General features: G+C 44.0%; 1 protein-coding gene across 1 annotated transcript in view; it reads right to left on the bottom strand.

The window, feature by feature from the left end:
- Positions 1-6367: 6367 nt before the first annotated feature.
- Positions 6368-24616, bottom strand: part of LOC119401587 (uncharacterized) — a 33534-nt gene continuing 15285 nt past the window's right edge. The window contains exons 6-18 of the mRNA XM_049418797.1: positions 22653-22769; positions 20639-20692; positions 20517-20561; positions 20394-20456; positions 18681-18731; positions 17497-17559; positions 17177-17203; positions 17057-17113; positions 13926-13985; positions 13770-13838; positions 12234-12293; positions 10845-10901; positions 6368-6609 (exon numbers count right to left, since the gene is read on the bottom strand). Coding sequence (XP_049274754.1) covers positions 6520-6609; positions 10845-10901; positions 12234-12293; positions 13770-13838; positions 13926-13985; positions 17057-17113; positions 17177-17203; positions 17497-17559; positions 18681-18731; positions 20394-20456; positions 20517-20561; positions 20639-20692; positions 22653-22769 — 813 coding nt within the window. The 3' untranslated portion in view covers positions 6368-6519. The remainder of the gene's footprint in view (positions 6610-10844; positions 10902-12233; positions 12294-13769; positions 13839-13925; positions 13986-17056; positions 17114-17176; positions 17204-17496; positions 17560-18680; positions 18732-20393; positions 20457-20516; positions 20562-20638; positions 20693-22652; positions 22770-24616) is intronic.

Below are 24616 nucleotides of genomic sequence, written 5' to 3'. Positions count from 1 at the left end.
GTTACTTGCAATATTCACTGTGCTTTCACTTCGGGTGGTTGGTTGATGCGCCATCACGTTGCAATCTGCCGGCCTCATAAATGGTTATGCTATAGTAAGCCTAGGCAGCTGGGCTAGTTGGTTATGGCTGTATCCAAGTAATATGACACTAGGCGAACAAGACCACAGACGAGAGGAAAGCACCAACAACGCCGGCGCTGCTAGTGTCTTGCACTGCTGGTGTCTTGCACTCGGAGCTTCAACTCGGAGCCCATATGCAGATATGTCTCGAAAGGATTGATCAAGAAACTGCTCAGACGTGATCTTACGTTGCTCACATCTCTTTGAAAAATCGGTAGAACAGCCTTGAGCATTTCAGTATCTTCCTGCAAAGCTCATGGGGCCTGTATAAAGCCCTGTAGTCGACAGCGGTAATTATGAAATTAACAGTTCTCATAAAATGGCGAAAACTCACCCTTGTTTTAGCAGTCGCCTCTTTAAACTGCAAGAGAGAATTCAGAAGAAATCATTAATATAGGCGTTCATTTACGTTTATGTATGCCGACAATCGCGTCGCATTCACAAAAATGTCCAAGCAAAATGTGGGTGATGTTGTAATCAAAAGGCGCTGCGTTTACGATAGAATATTTTTAATGGCCGAATGAGGTAAGAAAAGTGAATTTTATTTTTGTGTCGAACGAAGTACGGTTTACTAGTCGTATAGTAAAACATATGGTTATGGGCAAAACATTTTGTCTCCTTTGAACTGATGATATCGACAGATCAACAGATCATGGTACTGGGGTGAGACATGCTATATGACATGCCCCACTACCATACCATGACATGCTTTGACTAGGAAGCAGGACAGGCACACACGTGTGCAAAGCAAACAACCGAAAAAAATAGATTTTTTAACAGGCGAGTGCTTGATTTGCTACCCCTTAATTAGCGTAAGATAATAGTTAAGTTCAATAGATTTCATTTGAATGAGCCATACATGGTCAAAGAGCAACATGGGGCATGAAATAGGCTTTCAAATAGCGATGAATGGAACGCTGCTGTAAACGAACGTAGAAGAACGCATAAGAACGCATAAGCTGGGGAGCGAATGAATAATAATAATAATAATAATAATAATAATAATAATAATAATAATAATAATAATAATAATAATAATAATAATAATAATAATAATAATAATAATAATAATAATAACGAAACCACGATATGATTATGAGAGACGCCGTAGGGGAGGGTTCCGGAAATTTCGACCACCTGGGGTTCTTTAACGTGCACCTAAATATAAGTACGCGGGCCGGAAGCATCTTCGCCTCCATCGAAAATGCGGCCGCCGCGGCCGGGATTCGATCTCGTGGCCTTCGGGTCAGCAGTTCAGGAAGAAAAACTGATATGTAAGAAAAAGAAGTCCGTTTCGCGTTATACCGTACGTTCACAGGTTACCGCACAACCTGAACAAAGTAGCCAACAGGCAACATGTCAACCTCGCGTTTTCTGCTCCCTCTAAACTTTCGATGGTGTGTAATGCTATGAAAAAAAAAAACGACAGCTATGCACTATCAACCACGAAAGGAAATGCACCAAGTGCACCTGTGATGTTTAACAGATACCATAAAGTTGTGGGACAGTGTATGCATTAGACGAACTGGGCACTGTTTTAATGATAGGCCAAGGCAACATAAGAACAATGTAAAAAAATGGGTATGGTAGCCACACAGCTCCGCATTGTAAAAAATGCGCATACACACCCAAGTTCGGGGACACCAGATTCCTGATGTTTGGAAAAAGCAAAAAAGAAAGAAATCGTGGAAGTTCATTATATTACCAAAACTGAATATAAATGTGTCAGCGCGGCGTCACTTAGTCTGACTATACTCAGGAGAGATGTTTTCTTGATAAACACCTGTTGATATAGCAATACGCATGCCTGCCATCTTTGATCAATGTTGGCGCCTTTTGTGATAAGGCATTCAGTTGGCAGTCCAGCGATATAGTCCTTCGTTGTCCTCATTTTTTCGCGCTTCTTCAAGTTATTCGCAAGGCCATTATTTTATCTTCTGTTTATGATGAGGATCGCAATGACTTAATATTCATCCGAACACACAATTGATACAATAGGTGAAACTTACCTAGTCTCCAAGGTTCCGTTACGGAGTGAATTTTGCGCCGGGCGCGCTGAAGCCCCGCAAGCTGCTGTAGCGAGCCCTGGCTTCGCGTTCCTAAATGAAGCAGCTGATGTGTTTGCTTATCGGTTCGGTTGCTATGGAAACCAGTGGCGATAGCGAAGCATTGCACGCAGCAGCTGATATAATGATGAGCTCGTTCTCCTTCGGCCACCTTTTGCTACCGTAGCCGATATGCATACACGTACACACAACTCGGCGGCTGAAATTCAATACTTGGAGCGCGTGTCTGCTGGCGGAGAGGATGACGGTATGGCGAGGACGATCGTCATAAAGTTTCTTACAATATTTACTAGAGGGAACTCTGGCGCTGCGATCGTTCAGCCACCATGGGAATGATGGGTAGCACGTCGATTTGCCTAGTCTTCGTGCTTGCGGCTTCAAACGCACTTAATTTGTGGCTTTGTTTATTCTTGTGTTTTGGCGTTTGTTTCGCATAAAAGAATGGATATTTGCGAACTTCGTGACTCGATTCGAATTGGTGAGCCTAAAAGGTCAAGGTGGTTAAGTGGAACTGCTGCTGAACTTTGTATTGCGCCAATGTGGCTGCATACGACACGGAGCCAAACGGAGCCGAAAGAACGAAGCTTAGAAAAATCCGTGTACATACCCATCATTCCCATGCTGGCCGAAGCGCCATGCGTTGCAGCTCCTATAGACACTAGCGCCAGATTTCTCACCAGTGTATTATTAGGAAACTCTACGGCGTTCGTGGCACATGGCGACTGCATCCGATAGACTGCGTAGTGACTGCATCTGTGGTCCTCGGTGGTGTTGGCGGAGCGCTGCTGCCACGGCTTCAATACACTGCGCTCACGTGCCGTGCCGCGCGAAGCGGCTGGAGCTGCCGGGCGCGCGTTACGAAGCGTTGCAGCGCACCGCCGGCGCCACCGAGGAACGACTGTTTACCGGATGCAGTCACCATGCATCACGAACGCTCTTGCCCTCATCGTCACCCTCACTGCCAGCAGCCACGCGTTCGGAGTATCGCGTTTCAATCGCTCGAACACTGTACACAAGAGAACAAGGCGAAGAAAACGCGTTTGTGTTATCTGATTCCATTACCTTGTGTCCGTATCCTCACGCTTTACCCTCTTTCATGATGACTCTCTAAACCCGCGCAGTCCTAAACCATCGGCGCTGCGCGCAGAGTAGACAGCTCAGACCGGGTCAGTCTTTCTAGAGCGGCAAAGGGATACGTTTCATCTTCCAATGTCCCACCTTTGTGAGGATAGGAGTAAATTTTTATGCAGCATATATTTACACTGTCTCATCTTTATAGGAACGACTTATCAGGTAGTCGACTACTGTTACTTGATATTGCGGGTAAGCAAGAACATTTGTTTCGCAAAATCCAAGCCTACACTCTTAATCAGGTCCTCGTTAAATGCTGGCTGTAACCAGGAAACCAGACGAAATATCCGTTTTCCTGGTTATATCTAGCACTTTAAGCGGTACCTGATTAAGAGTGTACGCTAAAAAACATGATGAGAACCAAGCTAAGCAAGAGCTATTCACTCAGCTATGGAATTTTCCAGTTAAACGCAAGTATATGAACTTCGTTATTTTCTTATGGCGAATTCCACTGGGAGATCCGGAGCGGCCGCCGAAATTCTGGAGCGAGCACTCGGATTGTACCAAGCCAAATCTGCCAGTGGAACACGGTCGCTCCGGAAGTTGTTTATGCATACGTCACGTAAATTGACTCCGGGAACTATTTCTGCTTCCGCTCTGCGCGTTTCCATGGGTCGCCGCTGCAAAGCGCGCATTTCGACCCCGCAGTGGCGTAAAGCAGGCGTGCCATTTTCTTGTGTTGCGCTGACAAATATGGACGAGCACATGGAAATCTCTTCTTCGATGTAGCCGATGATCTTCGGGCGTGCGCACAGCGGGTCAGGAAACGTTTCTTTGAACACACTTTCGTAGAGCACGTACGGTTCGTCGTCATCGCTGGTGCTACTACCGTCAGAACTCGTGCTCTCGCTGTCGCTCAGAGCAAGAAGCAAACCAGAAGCTCGCCCGGAAGAGTCAAACAACGCCATTTTAGGAATGTAAACAAGTGCACAGGATGATCAGACCCCGCTTTGAACACGACTGTACCGGAAATGACGTCACCGCGTTGCCGGAGTTCCGGCGAAATCCACCTCTGCAAGACGGAGCAACTCGGAACGCTCCGTCGCGGAGTGGGTTGCTCCGAATCTGCCAGTGGAAAACGCCAACTTGCTCCGAATCGACCAGTGGAACGTAGATTCTCGAACGCGGAGCAAGAAAACTTGCTCCGGCTCGACCAGTGGAATTCGCCATTATTTTCTAGATGACGTTATATTCTTTTGGGATCTCAGGATTACTGCTACAGGCTGTACACTTAGACGAGATTGAGTGCCCGCCTTCGGGAACTCACTATAGCATGAACACACATGTGCTCTCATGCCGGACAATGTAAACAGATCGATATGAGTGACCTTACTGCCGCTGTCTCCTTTCAGTGGAGTAAATACAAATGTTACTATGACACAAACGTGTACTTCTACTCCTTTTCATCTTCGTTCCCTTCTCAGTGGGATGTATTGACCCCCACCCTCCTTCCCCTGAAGCTTTCTACACCTCACGTGTTGTTGCCATGCCTCCGGGATCGGCCCACCTTTGACCAAACGACGATGTCATGAGATGATGTCGCATGTGTCATAATAACGTCACAAATCTCGGTGATCTGCGACGTCATGATGACGTCACAAGATCAACCAAGCTCCGTCCTTCCTTGTCGCCGACAGAGCGCAGCCACAGTTTCTGTACCGCAAGCCGCATTTTCAAGGACACCGCCTGGTGAGGCACTTGAAGCATCCCACACTTCGCAAGTCACACTTTGATGAAATACTTGAAGCACGTCACACTTGAAGTTTGAAGTTTATTTCAGGCAAAAGCAAAAAAAAAAAGAACAAAGGTACAATTTGCCTAGGGGAACGGCGAAAAGGCATAAAAGCCTGACAAAGCGCCTGCCCCCTGTAAACCCAAAACCCACCAAAATGGCACAGGGCTCAGTGTAAAGAGTCAATAAGGACATTAAGGATAAATGAGCTTCTACACGCAAAACCTGTGTGTACAGGAATACATGAATCAGCGAAAATTTGCCCAGGCAATGAAATCAATGAAGCATATATGTGTCTGACAAATGAAACAAACTGTAGAGGACATAAAAAAAAAACGCTAATGTAAGTCATCTAAAATACTTGAAGAAACTTGAAATTTCAATACACAAGGTTTCAAAATCAAAAGGCAACAAACATCAATAAGCAATATGTGTGACCATTAAATGAAACACAGTTTAGATAACATAACCAAACGTTAATGTGATTTACACGAAGGTACTTCAGGGAGTGTGAAACAAAGATGATGATGGTGATTGTTTGTTTAGATAGCAGGTGTTCCTGTATCTTCTTTTTCAAAATGCCATATGAGACTTTTAAGGCTTTCGCCTTAAAAGTGTGACGTGCTTCAAGCTTAGGCGAACATTATACCTTGGTTGTTTTCAGCTGTACGCGGCATTTGTGTATGTTTTGTAAGCGAACCTTGTATTGCTTTACATAGGTCATCGTAGGTGTGACCGCAAAAAACCCGGCACCCGCTAGCCCGATGAAATGCGGCCCTCGAAAGTGCGCCGTTCACATGCGTATATGTAGGCGCCATAGCCAATAATTGATGCCATCTCGATTGTGGGTTTGCCGCGGCGATCTTCTAATACGGCAATTTTATTTTTAATCGAGGTTATCGAGGTCACTTCTCATTTCACGTTGCTACGTTTCATCTTTGCCTGGATGTGAACGCATGACCATCGTTGTTGCCTGTAGTAATTGAAATGTTGCGCTGCTGACGACGGTCCATTCCCGGCAGGGAAGAAGGAAACAGCAGGGAGCATTGCGAAATGAGACAGATATGAAAATAGAAAAAGAAAAGTAGTATATCAGGCATGTACACACCAAGCTTCGCTTGGCCCCATTTCCCGATAGGGCACGGGATTCTGAATATTTTTTACGATATGGCACAAGTTACCAGCTACACTCGGGCCTTATGTCGTAGTTTGGTAAATACATCAGCTTCTAAGTGCTCGTATCACGTTCTTTCCTTCCGGCAATTCGCCGCTGCCTGACAACGTAAAGTAAAGGAAATGACGCAGGTGGTTTGATTGTAATAGGCTTCTTTTATTTCGTGTCCCACAAAACGGAGGATTAAAGCGTCAGTGACTGCACAGCGATCGAAACGAAATCATGAAAGAGGTTTTTCCTAGGCACAGATTTCAAGGAAAGCGTTGTGTCGACTTGCGGCGCTCCAGGTCAAACTATCATTGACGGAATGGACCTTTCTTGCCCTTCTTAGTGTCGTCTTGAGCCGCAGAAACGTTCTGCACAAACTCACGTTGGTTGTTTTTCATCTGCAAGTAAAAAAAAAATAAAGGTGGTAGATTTTTGGAGACACGAAGCAGAAAATAATTTTTTGTAATATACGTAATTTCAGAAGGTCCAAAAGCGCTTTTTGCTGCCCGAAAAGCAAGAACGCGCTAAAAGTGTCTTTTGCTTCGTTAAACAGACCGGAGAAATGAATGAGAGCAAGACGATGATATAGGTAGAAAGCGGTGGTTCTGGGAACACGCGCACACAAAGCTCTATTGATACCCTCTATGAATCACTTCTTACTGATGAAACATCACATTGACGGAATAGCGACACATGGAGACACCGATGCAAACAGGACTGTAAAATGCAAAGTGGTCGCAAGATTAAAAAAAAAAAAAAACATTTAGCGCAGCTTACACTAAGTCGTGCAAGGCTCGGTCACAGCAAAGCTGGTGGGAACCTAGCTTGTGCTGGATTCGGTAGGCTTTGTGGGGGTGCTCTTACCCCCTGTAAAGTCGTTGGCGCCTCATGGCGCACGCGCGTCTCGCGTATTGGCCGCAGTTGGGTTTAAAAGCCGCCGAGCGAGAGTGGCGCTGCACTCGCGCGATATAGGCTTAGCGCCGCCTGGGATAGAGTGTACTAGAATATTTTGAGTGGCGCAACCGGCTGCCGTGGAGCGGCCCATTTTGTGAAGAAAATAGCGGCGGCGCTGCAGTCGACTACTCGTGAAAGGGTCCCCCGGCATTGCAGGCAGCTGCCTGCCGGTGCGTTTCAGAGCCGTTGAGATAAAACAAAAACGAACGTAGAAATGGACGCTCCATCGCAAATGAACTACATTAACGTGCCGGCTATAACAAATATGCACCGTGCGAGCCCCTGGCAGACTGGAATTTTTTTTTTCTTTTTTTGGAGCGACGCTTCTTAGGCCCGCACTTCGCCGTCGAAGCTCTAGATGCGGCGCCGGCGCGAAAAGACAAGTGAAACGCCGCGCGCGGCGCAAGAAAAAAAGCACAGCATATCCACGGAGTGAATGATGATGAGTGGGCGAAGCTGCGGAGGTTCATCGGTAAACCGTGAATCTTCCGTGAATTCTGCCCAGTACATCATCACCGACGTGAGATCGGGCGCGTTTATACTAAAGATTCTATGAGTTATGACGACTTGCAGCGCACTTTAATTTTACATGTACGCTGTGAATTTTCATTGTTTAGAAAACCATTGCTTTAGAAAACATCTGGCGTCTTTCGTTAAGCAGCTGGCGTCTTTTCGTTTTGCTTTAGAAACATCTGGCGTTCTTTCGTTTTGCTTTTACAAAACATCTGGCGTCTTTTGTTGGTTTATTTCATCAATCAACGGCGTTTTGAACAAAATTTTTATTGTTTTAATCACGCACAGGAGAAATCTCACCAGGCACTACCTTGGAGGTAAAGAATGGCTGCTAATGGGAATGAGAGACAGAAGAAGTCGGCTTTTAGCTAACGCTGCGAATTTTTTATTGTTCAACAACGCACAGGAAAAATTTCCCACCGGCACCACCTTGCAGGTCAAAGCGTAAGAATGGTTACATACTACGCTACGAGGGACGAACGGGTGCCGCTATAAGGAGCTTCGCCCCTAAAAAGAGAAACACGGCGCGCGTCGCGCAACAAAAAAGGCGCGCAGCGCAAATAAACAGTTTCGAAACGTGCATGGTCGGTCGCGTTCCATGTCTACGGAGCTTCGCTCATCGGTTGTATTCGTACACAGAACTGCTGATTTTTTTTTTATTTTTCGTTTTTCTTTTTTTTTTACGACGCGCAAGATGATTGTACATTGTCGTGCTGTGGTGAAGCGCGACAATAATCCAGTTCTAGAAAACTCTGTTGTTAGCCTGACGTATCTTGAAATTTGCTCTAAGCATAGCTTGAACTTGCACGCAACGTATACACCGCTCAGGGAATTCACGCACTGCCCACGACGTCAATGGAACGGCGAATTTGTGCAGGTCGTCAACGGAGGCGGCTTGAACTTCAATACAGTGGCCGGGCGGGCTTGTTGGTACGTACACGTAGTTATTCTAAAACAGCACACAAACGGGACATGTGTGTCCCGTTTGTGCGGTAGTGTGGCACCTTTCATGTCCCGTTTGTGCGCTGTTTTAAAATAACTAGGAGGCGGCTTGCTCAGAACCAAAGCCGACGACCACACCCCCCTTTCACCGCCTTCGTTCGCAGTAGCGACTGTTGAACATTCGTCGGGTGACGTCGTTTCCTTTCACTGTGATCGTCAGACGCAAGCTGGCGCCGTTTTGTCCGAGGCCGCGGTGCCGGTGTTGTCTTGGAGAGATATGACTGTGCATTCGGTAAAATTGTCGGCACCGCGTCAGGTCGAATAGACGGCTTTCCTCTCGGCACTCGAACTTCCGCTCCGTTAGTTACACGCACGTATAATCTCTCTTGATGAAGTGAGGCTCAAATTCACACACAGCGCAATAGGCACCGAGGGGCTTGTCAAGTCGGCAAAATCTCTTTCCCACACAATTTGTCGCTCTTTATCATCGGGAGTATGGTGCCTTGACGGACGCTTTCTCCGCGCATCGAGACACACTAATTCGGAGCTTTAAAAGCGATATCTTGCGGCCTTGGTTCATGCGGGCGTACACAGTCTTGCACCCGAGCGCGTAGCAGTGATTTAAACGCTGTTCCTTTTTTTTTTATTTTGGTCACTGATGCGCGGCGCAACTCGCAGACGCAAACCCAAGCGAGTCGGCACATGCCAACTTTCCTCGGCGCGGCCGGGCAAGAGGGTAGACGCGCGCTTTCCTTCATTTACGCGTGTCGCGTCCCCGGCCGTCTTCAAGATTATGCGCCGCCAGCGCCGCCGCTACTTTCTTCAAAATAGGGGACCCCGGTTTGCATGGTGCGCCGGCTGTGGTTGCGCCACTCAAAATATTCTAGTACACTCTACCTGGGAGGTTAGGCCGGCGTGCAGGAAACGGCAGGCACTCGGTCTTTTAGGGGATTGGCGGCGTGCGTGGATGGACGTCTCCCGCGGTAGGTCCGTGGGGGACGATGCCGCGGCTCGTTTCCCGCGGGCCCCTCGTGGTGAGTCGAACGTCGACGACGTCGCATTAGCGGTGCATTGTATGTCTTATGTTGTCTTGGGTGTGTGTTATGTTTCCGGGTATTGTATTAGTATTGTATAAGGTTAGCGTGTTGCTAGTGATGTATCAGATTCGGCAGGCGAGCTCCCGTCGTATACAAAGGAAGTTATTAAATGCACACGCACACGTGTTGGTTGCCCGGCCGCGTGAACTGTCTCCGTGTGTTCCGAGAGCGGCTCATCTTTAGACCCCCAAAGCTTTTTACCCTCTCACGTCTCTTTTCCACCCCTTGCTGTATTATACTATACATGGCTATCCTTGCTCTCTTCCCCCCCCCTTTCTTTGTGTCTGTTTCTTTCTATCTCTTTCTACGTCTATTTCTTTCTCTCTCTATCTTTTTCTCTTCCCTTTTTTCTATTTTTCTCTTTCTATGTCTCTCTCTCTGTAGTCGTTCCCTCACCTTCTATCTTTTTCTCTCTTTCTTCCTTTTCTATCTATTTCTATCTTTCTCTTTCTTCCTATCTCTCTCTCTGTACTCATTCTCCCCTCCTCCTTACCCCCCTCCTCACCCTCACTTCCGTTTCCCACCCACTTGTTATACTGTACAATACAAGGCTATTGCTATGCTCTGCAAGTGTGCCTGGATAGCGGAGTCGTTACCACGCTCGCGTTCGGATCGTGGGTACGCGGGTTCGAATCTCGCCTCGCGAAGCAACATTTTTTGCCAAGAATTTCTCTTTATCTTTCGTTATGTTTCGCGCTATCTGTACCCGTCCTCTCGCCCATCACAGTTATTGCATCCCACGCCGGCAAATAGGCGCAGGTGTTCTGGGAGCGAAGCAGAAGAGGACGATGAGAGCCCGTGCCGGTGCATGATGACGATAATTTTCTATCTACGACACACGGCCAACATCGAGTGCAACAATTCTACTGTAAAAAATAAGCTAAAGTGCTGTCAGTACTTCAGATGGGCGTGTTGGTACCGATTGATATAAGAGTGCAACAGCACGGGGTACTTGTTACGTTACTTAATAATAATAATAATAATAATAATAATAATAATAATAATAATAATAATAATAATAATAATAATAATAATAATAATAATAATGAGGGCAGGTGCTTATTGTGTCATGCTTTCTGCTGTGAACCCCGTGCTGCTGTCAGAACCCAGAGAAATTCCTGTTATACCTTCTCCACTTCCGCGGAAAGCTTGTTGAAGGCATCATGGAACCAGTTGTTTTGCTGCTGCAAAGGCAATGGTATATTCACACTTTAGCCGCGACATCCTAATAAAATATTTGCCATGCAAACTGGCCACTAATTATTCAAGTACTCGATTCTCTTAAAAGTACCAGCTGATATAATAATAAAAAGAAGCTTCATATTTTGCACCACTCAGTTGTTTCGTGTAAGAAACTGATCTTAATTGAAGTTGCGTAGCGGTAGCGCGTAGAAAAATAAGGTAATTAACATTAGGATCATCTCATCCTTACTGCGGATTTTATGGGTGCATTTTCTAAATGGAATATGATGACGGCACTAGCACAGGACAATCACTCTTTGCTTGACACTTTACTAAAACTTACGGCAACATTTAGTTGGAAACGTTCACATTCTTAAATTTGGCGGTTTCTAGAAAGATGGAGTGGTTGTTACCGCTTAACATCTGCAAACCGGAAGACAGATATTCTCCATCTGATTCAACATTGGTGGAAGTGTAATGTAGGATCATCAATAAAGCCTATTGGTGGACTAGTTGGTACTGAATATCTTATGTTTTAGCCATAATGAGAGCGAATGAGAGACCATAATGAGAGCGAATAAACTTGCTGGCATTGATATTTTCACTCATTCTATGTAGCCTTTCACAAGGCAGTAATCTCAACAGTTATTTCTGGACATATCTTCTATCATCTGTCGCCGATTTCTCACGAGAACATCAGCGATACTATAGAGCTGTTATAATTTACACCTTAGGGTAACTAGTTGCGAACAAACAGTTTGTAAGTTACAGTAAACCTAATTGTGTTCAATGTGTAGTTGACCGCTTACGAAATCTTAAAAGGTGTACGTAATTATGTTTTTTTTGCACATAGTTCCTTGCGTGGACGTCTGATTCAAAAGTCTAATGACATTTACTCACTATCTGCTTGCGATAGAAAATGTGTTGGGAAACAAGTACCGATGATTCTTGTAACGACCAAACACCGTTTCCATCAAGGATGACTAAAACAACCTTTTGAACCTTACTTTTAGTCATGGTGGCATACTGGTACAATGATATATGTGTGTTGGAACCTAAATTTTAGTGTAACTACTTCTTGAATGGACTGCATAATTACGCAGTGTTGACCACCCCGACACAAGCATCAAAATGATATTACAGACTGATCGTTAAGTGCACTTTGTGCATAAATAGAATTTACAGATATATTGCGAATTAAAAGCTTAATTAAAGCAATCGATAAGTAAGAACACTAGCGAGCCAAAAGACTCGCTGGATTAAACACACTCCGCGTGCAGATTAGCAGAACAGTTGATAGACGAGAAGGCAATAACTTTTAAGGTTTCGCTTACCTGTAAATTATGCACATCAAGAGAAAGCTTTTCGGTCATGTTTTTCACCATCTCCTCAACCTGCACCAGAGCACATGAACAACAGCTGTTTGAAGCAGAGACGGAACATAGCTTTATAATCGCATGCATTGTGGAACAACGCTTCTTGCAATTTCCGCTGCTAAGCAGACTTGTACTTAAATTATCATATCATGACTTATTAAATTCAGTGATCGGCATAGGGATCAACTTATGGGAATCGTTCAAAAATCCGTAATCATAACATTTTTCTGCGTTCTTTCTTTTTATCCAACAATGACGCTTCGGTTCTTCTCAGGGGCATTTGTGTGCACCGATGGAGCAGTGTTCACTAAAGTAGCAGGACAAGCACCGTATTTCGGAATATGATTGTTTGTTGTTCTCCATTCAAACCATTCATAAAAATTGCCAATTGCGAAATGAAGTAGAGAAGTCATATTGCATAACTGTCCCATGAAGGAAAGAAGATGACCTTTAAGGGCTCGTTTTTCTTTGTTAGACACAGTGTCAGTTCTCATTTATAACGGTCCCATCGTGGCTTATGCTTCCCTATAGAAAGAGTCACAAACAAAACAGCTGTCTTAGGTTTTATCTCAGCTAGTCTAGGTCTACTGGACTTGATACAATTTATGTATTTTAGGGGTTGAGCGGCCACTACATATGTAATAAGCTTAGTGTCACGAATATGGGTTCATATTGCAGCACCCAGAACAAGGAACCGAGAACTCGACACCTGCTTCAGACAACCACACTCTGCATGGAAATGCAGAATGTACTTGAAGCCAATAATATACTAAAGTACAAAAATGCCATCTGACACACTCATTGTGTTATTCGTTGTTTGGCACCAAAAGCCTACTAGCATTTGTTGCGTAAGGATAACCCTTTTAGACTCCTCGTCAATTACAATACGCATTGCCTCACATTCTATGCAATATCAGCGCAAGAATGCTTACGTAAAACGTTGATTGAAGATATGGAGGACGCTTGGGGAAGTGTTTGCAAGTGGCCTCCTCAGATTCGGGCCATCAGAGTTCGTGAAAACCCAAACTAATTTGAGAGCGTTGTGTCGTCACAGATAATGAAAAACCTTTTTGCACTGCGTTTTGAACACAGCGATGTGGCACATATTTCAGGGGTAGCGTCAACACGCTGGCCCACCACGCGACGTTGAATTTAAGCCTGCAAGTATGGTTAGGTTAATAATGACTTAGTATAAGCATGGTCATGTGGTTTTTAGGATCACGCACGTAGATAATTTGTGCGTAGATATGCTTCCAACAGCATTCCATTTGTTTAAACAAAATGTTCACATTAGCAACATATTCTGAAAAACTATTATTCCACTGAGTTCTCTGCGGTTCTGAAGAAGGTGCATCACAGTATAACCTTAATCCAGTGTTAGTAGAAGACAACACTGCGAAATTATCAACATTCAAATGAAGACATTGTTAATTATTGGCCCTGGCTAGCCCGCAGCTGATAACTTAGTATTGAAGCACTTTCAAAGGCACTTACCGTGTACAGATGAGCTTTGGTCTCTTCATTGAGGACGGACATAGTTTCCTGGAGGGATGTGTGGGATTCCTGCATAACGAAGAACCGAAGGAAAATGAAGAGGTGCTGAATTCAAAAGTAGCCCGAGCCGCTTAACACGAGACGCGTTGCCCTTACCTCGAGACTGGACACAGTTTTTTCTGATTTCAAGATGCGTTGTTCACACTGGATTTGAACCTGCAGAAAGAGACGTCGTTTAAAGTGGCTGGACATATTGACATCGGGCTTTCCTTTCCTTACGTTAGATGCATCAAAAACACAGGTTGCTCATTCAATGCCATAAGTTTGACGGAGTACGCAGAGAAAGCAGTTAAATCTCGGCTACAAAAGTATGGATGATATTTTCTTTTATTAACCTTCTTGCACCATTCCTGCAAGCGTGTGGACCCTGATTATGGCGAATCCGTTCAGAAGAACTGATTCGCCATGATGCTGCAAAGAAGTGTGTGACAATTTTTTTTTTCAATTCAAAAAAGAAAAGGAAAAAAGAGCTAAGATAGAGCCACACAGTGCTACGTGTGTCTTCGTGCCCGCCTTCATCTTCGTCGTGGTGATATACGATGAATAACAAACAAGCACAAATGAATAGGCTGCTCAAATGAATGTGTTTGAGTGCCTCGGGTGTTTTCCTTATGTCGAAGTAGGTGTTAATAATTATTTTGTGATAGGACAAGTCTTCAGAATTTTTACGTATGCCCATATCGTTCAATGGCTTCAATCATAATTTGAATGAAGGAAAGTAGACCTGTATCTGCACACGAGGAACACTCAACTGCTCAAGCTCACTTCCTGCCACAGACATACCGTCTAATGGGCTATCATTGCTAGTCTTAACGAGATGAAAAGTCCACTTAGAATACAGGCTTGAGCAAGTTGTTAGAGATTCATACTTGGGCATTGCACGATGGCTTTGGTGAAAGACGAAAAGAAGTAGACAAGACATACAAATTGTACGCGAAATGATCGAGGTGTTCCGCATAAGAAAACAAGGTGGTTGTAGTAGACAACCATCTACTGCACTAGGCCATGATGAGTACAACTACTTCGCATGCACGCGCAAAACGTAATAAACACGATTCCAGAAGGTTATTGGGGTAAGTACCACATGTTAGCTGTTTTTATCTTCGGCTCATTCCACGCTAACTCTCCCAGCCTTGGCTCTCGACAATCTGAGATTTGAATGAAAAAAATCGAGGACTATCTATCCATAGCCAGAAGTCTTCCGCCAAATTATTTTTGGCGAAGAATTTTTTTTTTCGGTGCCGCAAACCGAATGTGAAGATATTCGGAAAGCTGAAACTATGACTCGTAAAACGCGTTTTCAAAAAATCTCTGCTTTCTGAGCTAGGCTAGGGCAAAATTTTCCCTACAGAACGATCGTAGGCTTTTAACTTAAAGTATGTTTCATGAACGTTTACGCTTTCGTGGGTTTTTTTTATGCGGCCTTAACGACAATATGGCCCATATTGAGGATTTTTTTCATAGAAGGGCGACATTCAGTGAAATGTAATATTTCGTATTAACTGATCGCTAGCAAGATTTACTGTAGCAAAAAAATTGTTTGAGATGTATATGGCGTGAAGTGGTGTGTACAGCTGGCAACAAAGTTGCAAAAAAGGTCATTTTCGCACATGTTTAGTCACAAATTTAACATTGTGAAGGCACGTCGCCGGGCTAGTTGGTTTGGAATCATTCATATGGCGTAGCGCACCACGACAGGGGCAGAGAAGAGGGATGCACACACACAGCGATAACTTGCAACTAATGGTTTTATTTGCGATCACATGCCTTTTATAGAATGACAGTGGATCGATAAAACCGAGAGAACAACATGTAAAGATACAGTACAAAGCCTGCACGTGTCATCACTAATCACAACAATCTGCACCCGCCAACGACAAAGCGATGATTCCAGATACATCTTTTCTTTAGCTGACAAAGCTAAAGAAGCCACACTCACACATTTTCCTTTCCTTTTGTCGATTTAATAGGCTTCAATTATTTCCCGCGTGGTTCTGCCGTGGTGTGTACAGCTGGCGCGGTGTGTAAGCACTCTATGCCGGCCTTCAATGGACAGCTGCATGTGGTTAAATTCACTCTCGCGAGGTTCACATTTCTCGTTGACACAGGCCAACACTCGCTAGTAATGTATTCAAATAAGCACGGGCAAAGATGATTATATTGTCTAGCTGTTCAGCGGCGCACCTCGCGCCCACGTGGGTTTTACTTACCGCTGGACGCATTCCTGCGAAGACAAAACACGAGGAAGAACTGACACCGACAGAACACGACTGCAAAAATATTTTTCTTGATTAAAACAAAGTAATTGCATAAAACTTTCTCATTGAGTAGACAACTAATGTTGCTAGTAAATGCGATATTTAGCATAATTTTACTAGGACCACCACAATGTTAAATTTACGACTAAACATGTGTGAAAATGAACTTTTTTTGCAACTTTGTCGCCAGCTGTACACACCATTTCACGAAATATATATCTCAAACTATTTTTTGGCTACAGTAAACCTTTCCGGCGATCAGTTAATGCAAAATATTACATTTCACTGAACGTCGACTTTGCATGAAAAAATCCCCAATATGGGCCATATTGTCCATATTTAAGGCCACGTAAAAAACCTACGAAAGCGTAAACGTTCGTGAAACTTAATTTACGTGAAAAACCTACAATCGTTCTGTAGGGAAAATTTTGTCCTAGCCTAATTTAGAAAGAAGAAATTTTTTAAATACGCGTTTTACGACCGACAGTTTCGAGCTTTCCGAAAGACTTCACATGCGGTTTGCGGCACTGAAAATTTTTTTTCGCCACAAATATTTTGGCGGAAGACTTCTTACTTTGGATAGAGAGTCATCGATTTTTTTCATTCAAATCGCAGATGGTCGAGCGCCAAGGCTGGGACAGTTGGCGTGGAGGCCCCTTTCTGTTTATCAATAACCATTGGTTGCGAGTTTGTGCCTGTCTCCTCTTCTTCGTCTTTCATCAAAACCATAGAGATGCGCACACATCTCGAAGTACGTCCACTTTATATTGTAATTATCCGCTTGTACTAATGTATATCACATTCGTCGAGGTCAATCTTTGCAGTGTTCATGTAAAGTTACATACGATCATACGGTCAAGTACTTGTCAACAAATCAAGCCGAATTCAACGAAAGCTTGCACTGGAAGCAAGTATGCTAATATGACTCAAATGACTTAAAGGACGGACAGCTCAAGAGGGTGGCCTTACATTCCTCATGTCACCTTGAATGGTCGGGACTGCAGCATTCAGCAAATCAGTGTCGTCCTGGAAAAAATCACGGTGCTGATATCAAGCCCCGCCAGCTACATTCCTAATGGTGAAACTCACCTTTGTTTTAGCAGCTGTCTGCTTGAGCTGCAGGAAAGAAATTGAAGGAAATGATTAATTATGTTATACACTCATGTCCAACGACAATCGAACCGAACTCGGGAAAACGTCCAAGTGAAATGTTCGCGCCGATGGGCCAAAATGCACGCCATTTACAACGGCACGTCCCAGTGGAAGATGCAGGCTGTGAAAATGTCTTCCTCTCTTGCTCTGTAAAAATGTACTTCCATTTTTTCCCGGGTTGCTACACGAAGGAAGTATTTCTCTATACGAAGAAGTCCTGTCCCCCACCCTGAATCCGCGCATGACCCTGAACTCACCTCTGCGATTTCTTCTTCCAAGTCGCAAATCTTCGAGAGGGCATCATTCAGCTGCTGAGCAAGCTGCAATATAAAGAAGCAAGCACGTTAACATGAGTATACTGTACCAACCAAATGAGCATGAGGAAGACGCCAAAAGAGAAAAGGAAAATGGCTGCATTCATGTATGTATGTATGTATGTATGTATGTATGTATGTATGTATGTATGTATGTATGTATGTATGTATGTATGTATGTATGTATGTATGTATGTATGTATGTATGTATGTATGTATGTATGTATGTACGCATGTACGCATGTACGCATGTACGCATGTACGCATGTACGCATGTACGTACGCATGTATGCATGTATGTATGCATGCATGTATGTATGTATGCATGTATGTATGTATGCACGTATGTGTGTACGTATGTGTGTGTGTATGTGTGCGCGTGCGTGTGCGTGTGTGTGTGCGTGTGTATGTGCGCATGTGTGCGTGCGTGAACGCGCGCGTGTGTGCGTGTGTGTGTGTTAGCGGTGGTAAAAAGGTTGCATGTATGAACCACTGTCACTGAGTATTGATCGAAAATATACATTGGCTACCACAACTCTTTCAATTGAAAGTTCATACAAAATTAACCTTGCAACTTTAAAATGTCGGAACGCTCTAATATGCTATTCTATTGCGAGAAGGTCAAGGTTTTAATTTTAGGTATTTTTTTATATCATTGACATCAAGACTGCACAAGAAAGTTATCTTTACCCATAAAATGCCAAAATTACGAAACAAATGGCGTGAGGCTCGTGTAACATATAATAATTCGATATATACGTCTCCAAAGTTTGATGTTTCAGGCATATGCTTTAATAAGGGGAGATGCTACTCGAAGACACTCAAAGATATGCATGTTAAGTAATAAAATGCGCATTTGCTAGTGAGTGGATTGGCATATAAACTTCCACTCTGTGTGATTACTGCATAATTACTACTGTGTTTTGTTATATAATTGCTATATTGTATTTTGTATTTCAAACCCATTTATGCACAAAAATTATCAGAAAGCGCCGATTTCTCAGAGAACCTTTGGGGGCGTGCAATAACCACGGGGTTTGCTAGGGAATGGTTCGCGCTTAACATAAAAGCACCGCACGTAAGTCTGAAGAGAACCGGTTAGCCGGAAATATAGAAAAGTTACTGACTTCAGAGGAGTCCGTAGGCAAGGCTTGTTTTCCGGTTGCACGTTTCGCACCCTAAAGAGGAAAAGAAGTTTAGACGCATATTGAAAGTATTATGAACGACGATAAATAATTATTACGGGACAAAACCCCTAAGTTAAAATACCGCGAAGGCGTTCAGTCCAATAGAGGGCCGGAGTTACGATATGCAAAATGCGTCACAAAACAGAGCCCACTATAAATGCAACAACTCGAACTGAGCTTATAAAAATATGCCAAACTATCCAGACCAGTGAGAATTTTCTGGCACGGGACTGCTTCGTTGGTACTTACTGGATTGTCCATGTAGGAAATTGAGCACACAATCTTGTGACATCTGAGGCAGCACACAAATGTTATGGCTACGTCGCCGAGAAAGGGTTATTCTATGCCCGTGTAACTTCCTTATTACGTCACCTGTTCGCACAATTCTTTCGGAAACATGTTCCCGTCGTACAAGCGTGCAGTTATTTATTCATAACAAATTTTCTAACATGGGGTTGGTTACTGACACTTTAAGTTATAGAGACGACCGGAACCGTAGCCGACGTGTTTTTAACAGCGGAGGATTTTGATCTGGCACTTATATGCATAATGTTCGAAAAAAAAAAAGAAATAAAACTAAACAACAAGAAAGCTCCTAGCATAGCATAGCCATGCACAGTATGGTATAGCAAGGGGATGAGAAAGGGAAGTGAGGGTGAGGGTGAGGAGGTCTGATGTAAGGATGAGGAGGAGAGAAAGGAGGAGGAGATGGTAAAGCATAGCATAGCCACGTATAGTAGCAAGGGGAGGGAAAGTGAAGTGAGGGAATATGGTGAAACAGAGCATATTTTTGTATAGTATAGTATAGAAGGGGGTGGGAAAGGTAAGTGAACGTAAGGAGGAGTGATGTAAGGGTGAGTATGATGGTAAGGAGAGGTGGTGAGAGCGAAGCATGGCATAGTCTTGCATAGTATAGCAAGGGGTGAGAAAGGGAAGGGTGAGGAGGAAGGAAAGGAGGAGGGAAACGCCAGCAGCTCCGCTGTTTTTTCAGTCTTCGCAGCACTAGTGCGTAGCTGCCCAATTCAGCTACGTAACGCCTAGCCGCCAATTTTGGAATCGGCCATGCGGCAGTGAATATCTGCGGTCTCTACTAGTGGCGATTTCTCCGTGTTGCTATTGCTGCCGCAGTACCTGCACAGCTTCGGGCGTGTGGCATGTTGTTCGTGGGTCATCGGAATGGTATTTAACCTAGCTCGTTGGAAAATAAAACATCGAGCTTGAGAAACACGAGTAGAAGCCTACTTCTGCAGTCGTATTACGTTTTCGCCGGAAAGAACGCGATCGCATTAAGCGTACGAACATACATTGGTCGTACAGGTAGTTAGCCGGGAAAGGACAAACGTATCATCCCGAGAAACGCATTACGCATAATTGAATGAACGACATTCTTTTGTATAAGTAGCTAGCTTGCGCATTCGTTTCGATCCCTTTTGTTATATTATGTTCCATTCCATCTCATTCCATCCCATTCCACCCCATTCCGTCCATCCATCTATTTATTCAGATATATTCGTAATAAAAACATATTTAAGTTTTAATTATGAAGTCCTCAATGCTATCTCTTGAGTGAGGCATGGTCATACATAAAAATAAACAGAACTGCTCTTGCCGTAGTGGATAACTGTACTCCTAAATAATTAACGCTCTGCTTACACTGAAATAGTCGGCGTGCCTGTCAGTAAACTTCGTTGGTGCATCCGTTGTGTCATCCTCTGCCTATAGAGAATAACGAATAAAAAAACTTAATATCAAGAGGTACTGCAGGGCACGACTTACTTCACATGAAGTCATCTCTCGCTCCTTCGGAAAATCTGCCGACCTCTGAAGTTACAGTGAAAACAAAGTTGTTTAAACAGCCGAGAGTGAAACATTTAAAGGAAGTATTCTGAAACTCTTACGTCACCGAAGCTGTCACGTCTTGCAGTGGTCTTGCGATTCTCCCCAAGTTTAGGCTGAAATGAAATAGCATGTACACGATAGAGGAAAAATATTTTTTTAGATTTTTTGTTCACAGCAAGACGCCCAGCTCTCAAACAAAATAAATAAATAAATAAATAAATAAATAAATAAATAAATAAATAAATAAATAAAACAATCAATCGGTCGATCGATATATTCTGTACCACTAAATAAGCCATGTTAATGCAATATTAGTCATGTAATAGCCAAGAGGTGAGTAGCTTGCTAATAAAGAAGGGGCAAAAATGAAACAATTTGAAGTGCAGATTGAGCACTTGGCAACAAAACGTAAACATAAGCTGTATAATACAGCGACACGCATAGCGTACTTACTAAGCTTACGCAAAACAATACAAAATGACCAACATCTGCGCCAGCGCGTTGTAATCTTGTTCAGACCTACATACACAGACCTTTTGTCCAACTCCGTTGAAGAAAGCGTTCAGAGCCCCCAAATTTCACCTGTAAGCTAAGCCCATGGCACACCGTGCGATGTCCACGGTGTAGTCATATGGTCGCTGACTAACAAAAAAAAAAACAACATTCAAATGTGCAGTGTCACTATTTAAAGAAATTGGAACAACAAATTGGTTTAGGCTAGCTGATCAATTATTTTTTGAGAATTATATTGTCCTTAGTTTTGCCGTCATAAAGGTTCGTTATTAGAACCGGAAATGAAGCTCATTGTTTCATTCTTTAAAATTTTGCGCCGCACCTCAGCACCTGAACGTCAGGGTGGCGTCACGAATTTCGAGGCATATCTTTTGCGTTATGGCCACATTGGCTCAATAGAACTTTCGGAATCTCGCTATGCTAAGCGCCTGACTTTGTTTGAACTCAACAATTCTTTTTAACGCGACAGAATTTTGTAGACCCTGGGATGCGCCGTCAAAATCTCTGACGTCATGGGGATCGAGTTGGCTGGGAAAACTGAAGGCGGTGTCACCACCTGCCTCGCTTTTCTCGCTTACCTAGCGCCTTCTCGAGACAAGAGTGGTGCCTTTGGTGTTGTGCGAAAACAATTTACTTACACGAAGTTAATATTTTTCTCTTTAGCGGCCTATTAATGACATACACGTTCTATAGGTAACAACGAAACATGCCGAGGAAGAATTTTTTTTTAATATGTACTGGTGAGCTAGTTGGTTAGGCATGATGGGATATGGCAGCTCGCACCGGTAACAAGGACGATGCACAAGAACAGAAAGAACGGCGCTAATGTTTGGCAATTAAGGCGAAAGCCTTAAATGCATTAAGACGAAAGTCTTAAGTGTCTCGTTGCGCGGTTACCTTAGGTGAAACAACAGGAGCAAAAAGTGGTGCGGAAACCCACATGACCTCCAAGTGATCTGCATTTTAACAGGTCATTGGGACGTCATCATGACGTCACATATCGGTGAAATCTGTGATGATGACATCACACCGTGCTGTCATCACATGCCATCGTCGCTTGGTCAACGGTAGGCGGATCCCGGAGGTGGTGCAAAACTACGTTGGGTGCAGAAAGCTTTTCGGGGGGGGGGGGGGGGCTTCAATACATCGACTGAGAAGAAAAAGGAGAAGATAGCTCAGACGTCTTAGACGAATGCATAAAGAACCCTGTGAATTTTTCTTTTATGTCGTCCTTGTTACCGACGTGCGATTTACGTTAATTGCCGACATTTAACGTTGCACCCGGTGACGAGCTTTGTATACGTATATACAGATCAGAGTAAACGACGATTGCATCCTATGACATTTTATGCGTGCACTTTTACGTTTCGTACCTTTCCTGACCACCGTACTTAGCGCAATCTAATCCCCGGTTTCCTGCCTTGATAAATAAAAGTACTAACACTAAAAGTTGTCTTCTATTCTTGCACTAACAAATTGTGAAGGAAACTGCATACTACATCAGTGACTGTTGTTAGACGTTTGAAAGACTAAGGTAGGTAACGAAAAGTGCATAGTCACCCCAGGGAGTGTTTCCTGGTACTGCAAGCTGTTTTGGAGCTCTTGACGACAGTCTTCCACGTGCTTAAGGATCGACTTTTTAGGTATCACCTCTTTGCAGTAGCTGCACACGGCCACCTTTAAATAATCAGTCAGAAAGTAAGAATATAAAAGTGTGAGCGATCGCTAACCTTTTGTGAACAGCAAAATAAAATATGTGTCTTCTTCACAGTGGCATTAACTGCTACCACCTGGCTGCTTAAGGCAGTAAATGAACTGACCTATATAAGGTATTCACTGAGCTCGGCCCGCCAGGCGGTGCCAACGAGTGCCTATATCCTGCCAATATAGCCGTGCTCGTTCAGCGATTCGGTATATGACAGCATGGCGTCATGGGAAATGATGGGAAATGCTATCGAAAGAACACACGTGGCCAGTCACTTTGGTCATAGTCCTACGATGACGACAGCGCGCGCACGACCACGGGTATGGAGACAGCACCCCTTGCGGATTACGTCACGCGAACACCTCCTTCACGCGTGTGGCCCCTGTCACGTTATTAGAAAACATATGAAGCGAGCGCGTAGTTCTGCATCTCGCCTGTCGCGCCACATATTTGAAACGCAGAAAAAGTAATTACGCATGATTTATTTGACAGGGTGAAAATCTTTCAGTGTAATTCATTCGAATGCGATGCAGAATTAGACGCCCTGAATTTCTACAAATATGCAAGTAAGTAATTATTAACCCGTTAACTACTATTAATTAGCGAGACAATGATAGCAAGAGAGTGACATAATGCGCAATGCTAAGGAAACATTGTTGTTTGCAGCTTCATAGCTTGTTGCACTATTTTTTAAAGATTTGCCTAGCCCGAGTCAGCTGAGACAATTCATACAGCGAATAATACCACGACAGTGTTATTTACTGCATATAAGGTGTTCGTGTAACTATATTTTATGTGATGGGATAGTAGTTAGTGTTTGTTTAGTGTTGTTATGGGAAATGACCTATATGAACACAGCGTAGCTGCTCTTTAGTATTTTTTTCATTACTCTGATTTTCACGCATCCTGTCACCTGAGAAAAGGAGTAGCCGACACTATACATATGCGCCAACATTTCCTAAACATCATATAAATAAAAAAAACATACGGAATTATTGTCAGAATGGATTGTCGATTTCATTAAATGCGATGTACTTTATTTACCAAAAAAGTAATTATTAAAAGTGTCCGTGTCAGAGGGGTAGCCAGAAAATTGTTTCAGGAAGGGTGGTCTGACCCCTCTGTATGTATGCTCATGCGCGTGTTTTTGTATGTGCCTGTATATATATCTGCACGAACTATTAATATTTGGGGGTTGGGATCGAACCTTTCAAACTGCCCCTCTGGCTATGCAAGTGGTTCATGTTTGCACATACCTTCCTTCATAATGAATCGCTAAATAGAATACCAGGCCAACACACATATAAACGTACTTCGCTGACTCGCTGGCACAACATGTGGGGGGGGGGGTGAGGGGGGGGAGGGGTCAGTCTTTTCACTCTTGCAAGTGCATGACACACTAATAAAGCACAAGATTGCTTATTCGACACCTATGCTGCAGGGGCTATCGCAATCTATCGAGGAGCATCTTCAGAGGTTACTGGCAAGGGGGCTAAGGGTGTGCCTAGGAGTCCCACAGGCAACCTCCCCGAGTTCTCTTGTTCTCGCAGAAGGTGGTCATCTGCCACTTTACGGGGGCGCCACTGAGCGCGACCAACGAAGGACGCACTTCACATGGGCTGCGCCGATTTCCTGGCTTCACCCCGGACAGTGAGACCCTAGCGTATTTTAATCGACGTCATCGGCTTCCTAACGACGAAAGAAACTCAGAGGCACCAACCAGAAGTACGTACGACGACGAGTGACCATTCTAGGCCAATTTTTTCCCGCGGCCACACCGGACGCCTCGCTAGGCCTACTGCGCCGCGCCGAGGATTAC

Source organism: Rhipicephalus sanguineus, chromosome 8, assembly GCF_013339695.2.
Source record: "Rhipicephalus sanguineus isolate Rsan-2018 chromosome 8, BIME_Rsan_1.4, whole genome shotgun sequence".
NCBI lineage: Eukaryota > Metazoa > Arthropoda > Arachnida > Ixodida > Ixodidae > Rhipicephalus > Rhipicephalus sanguineus.
Note: the sequence above shows the minus strand (reverse complement) of the source record. Positions and strands in the feature narration are given on the sequence as shown.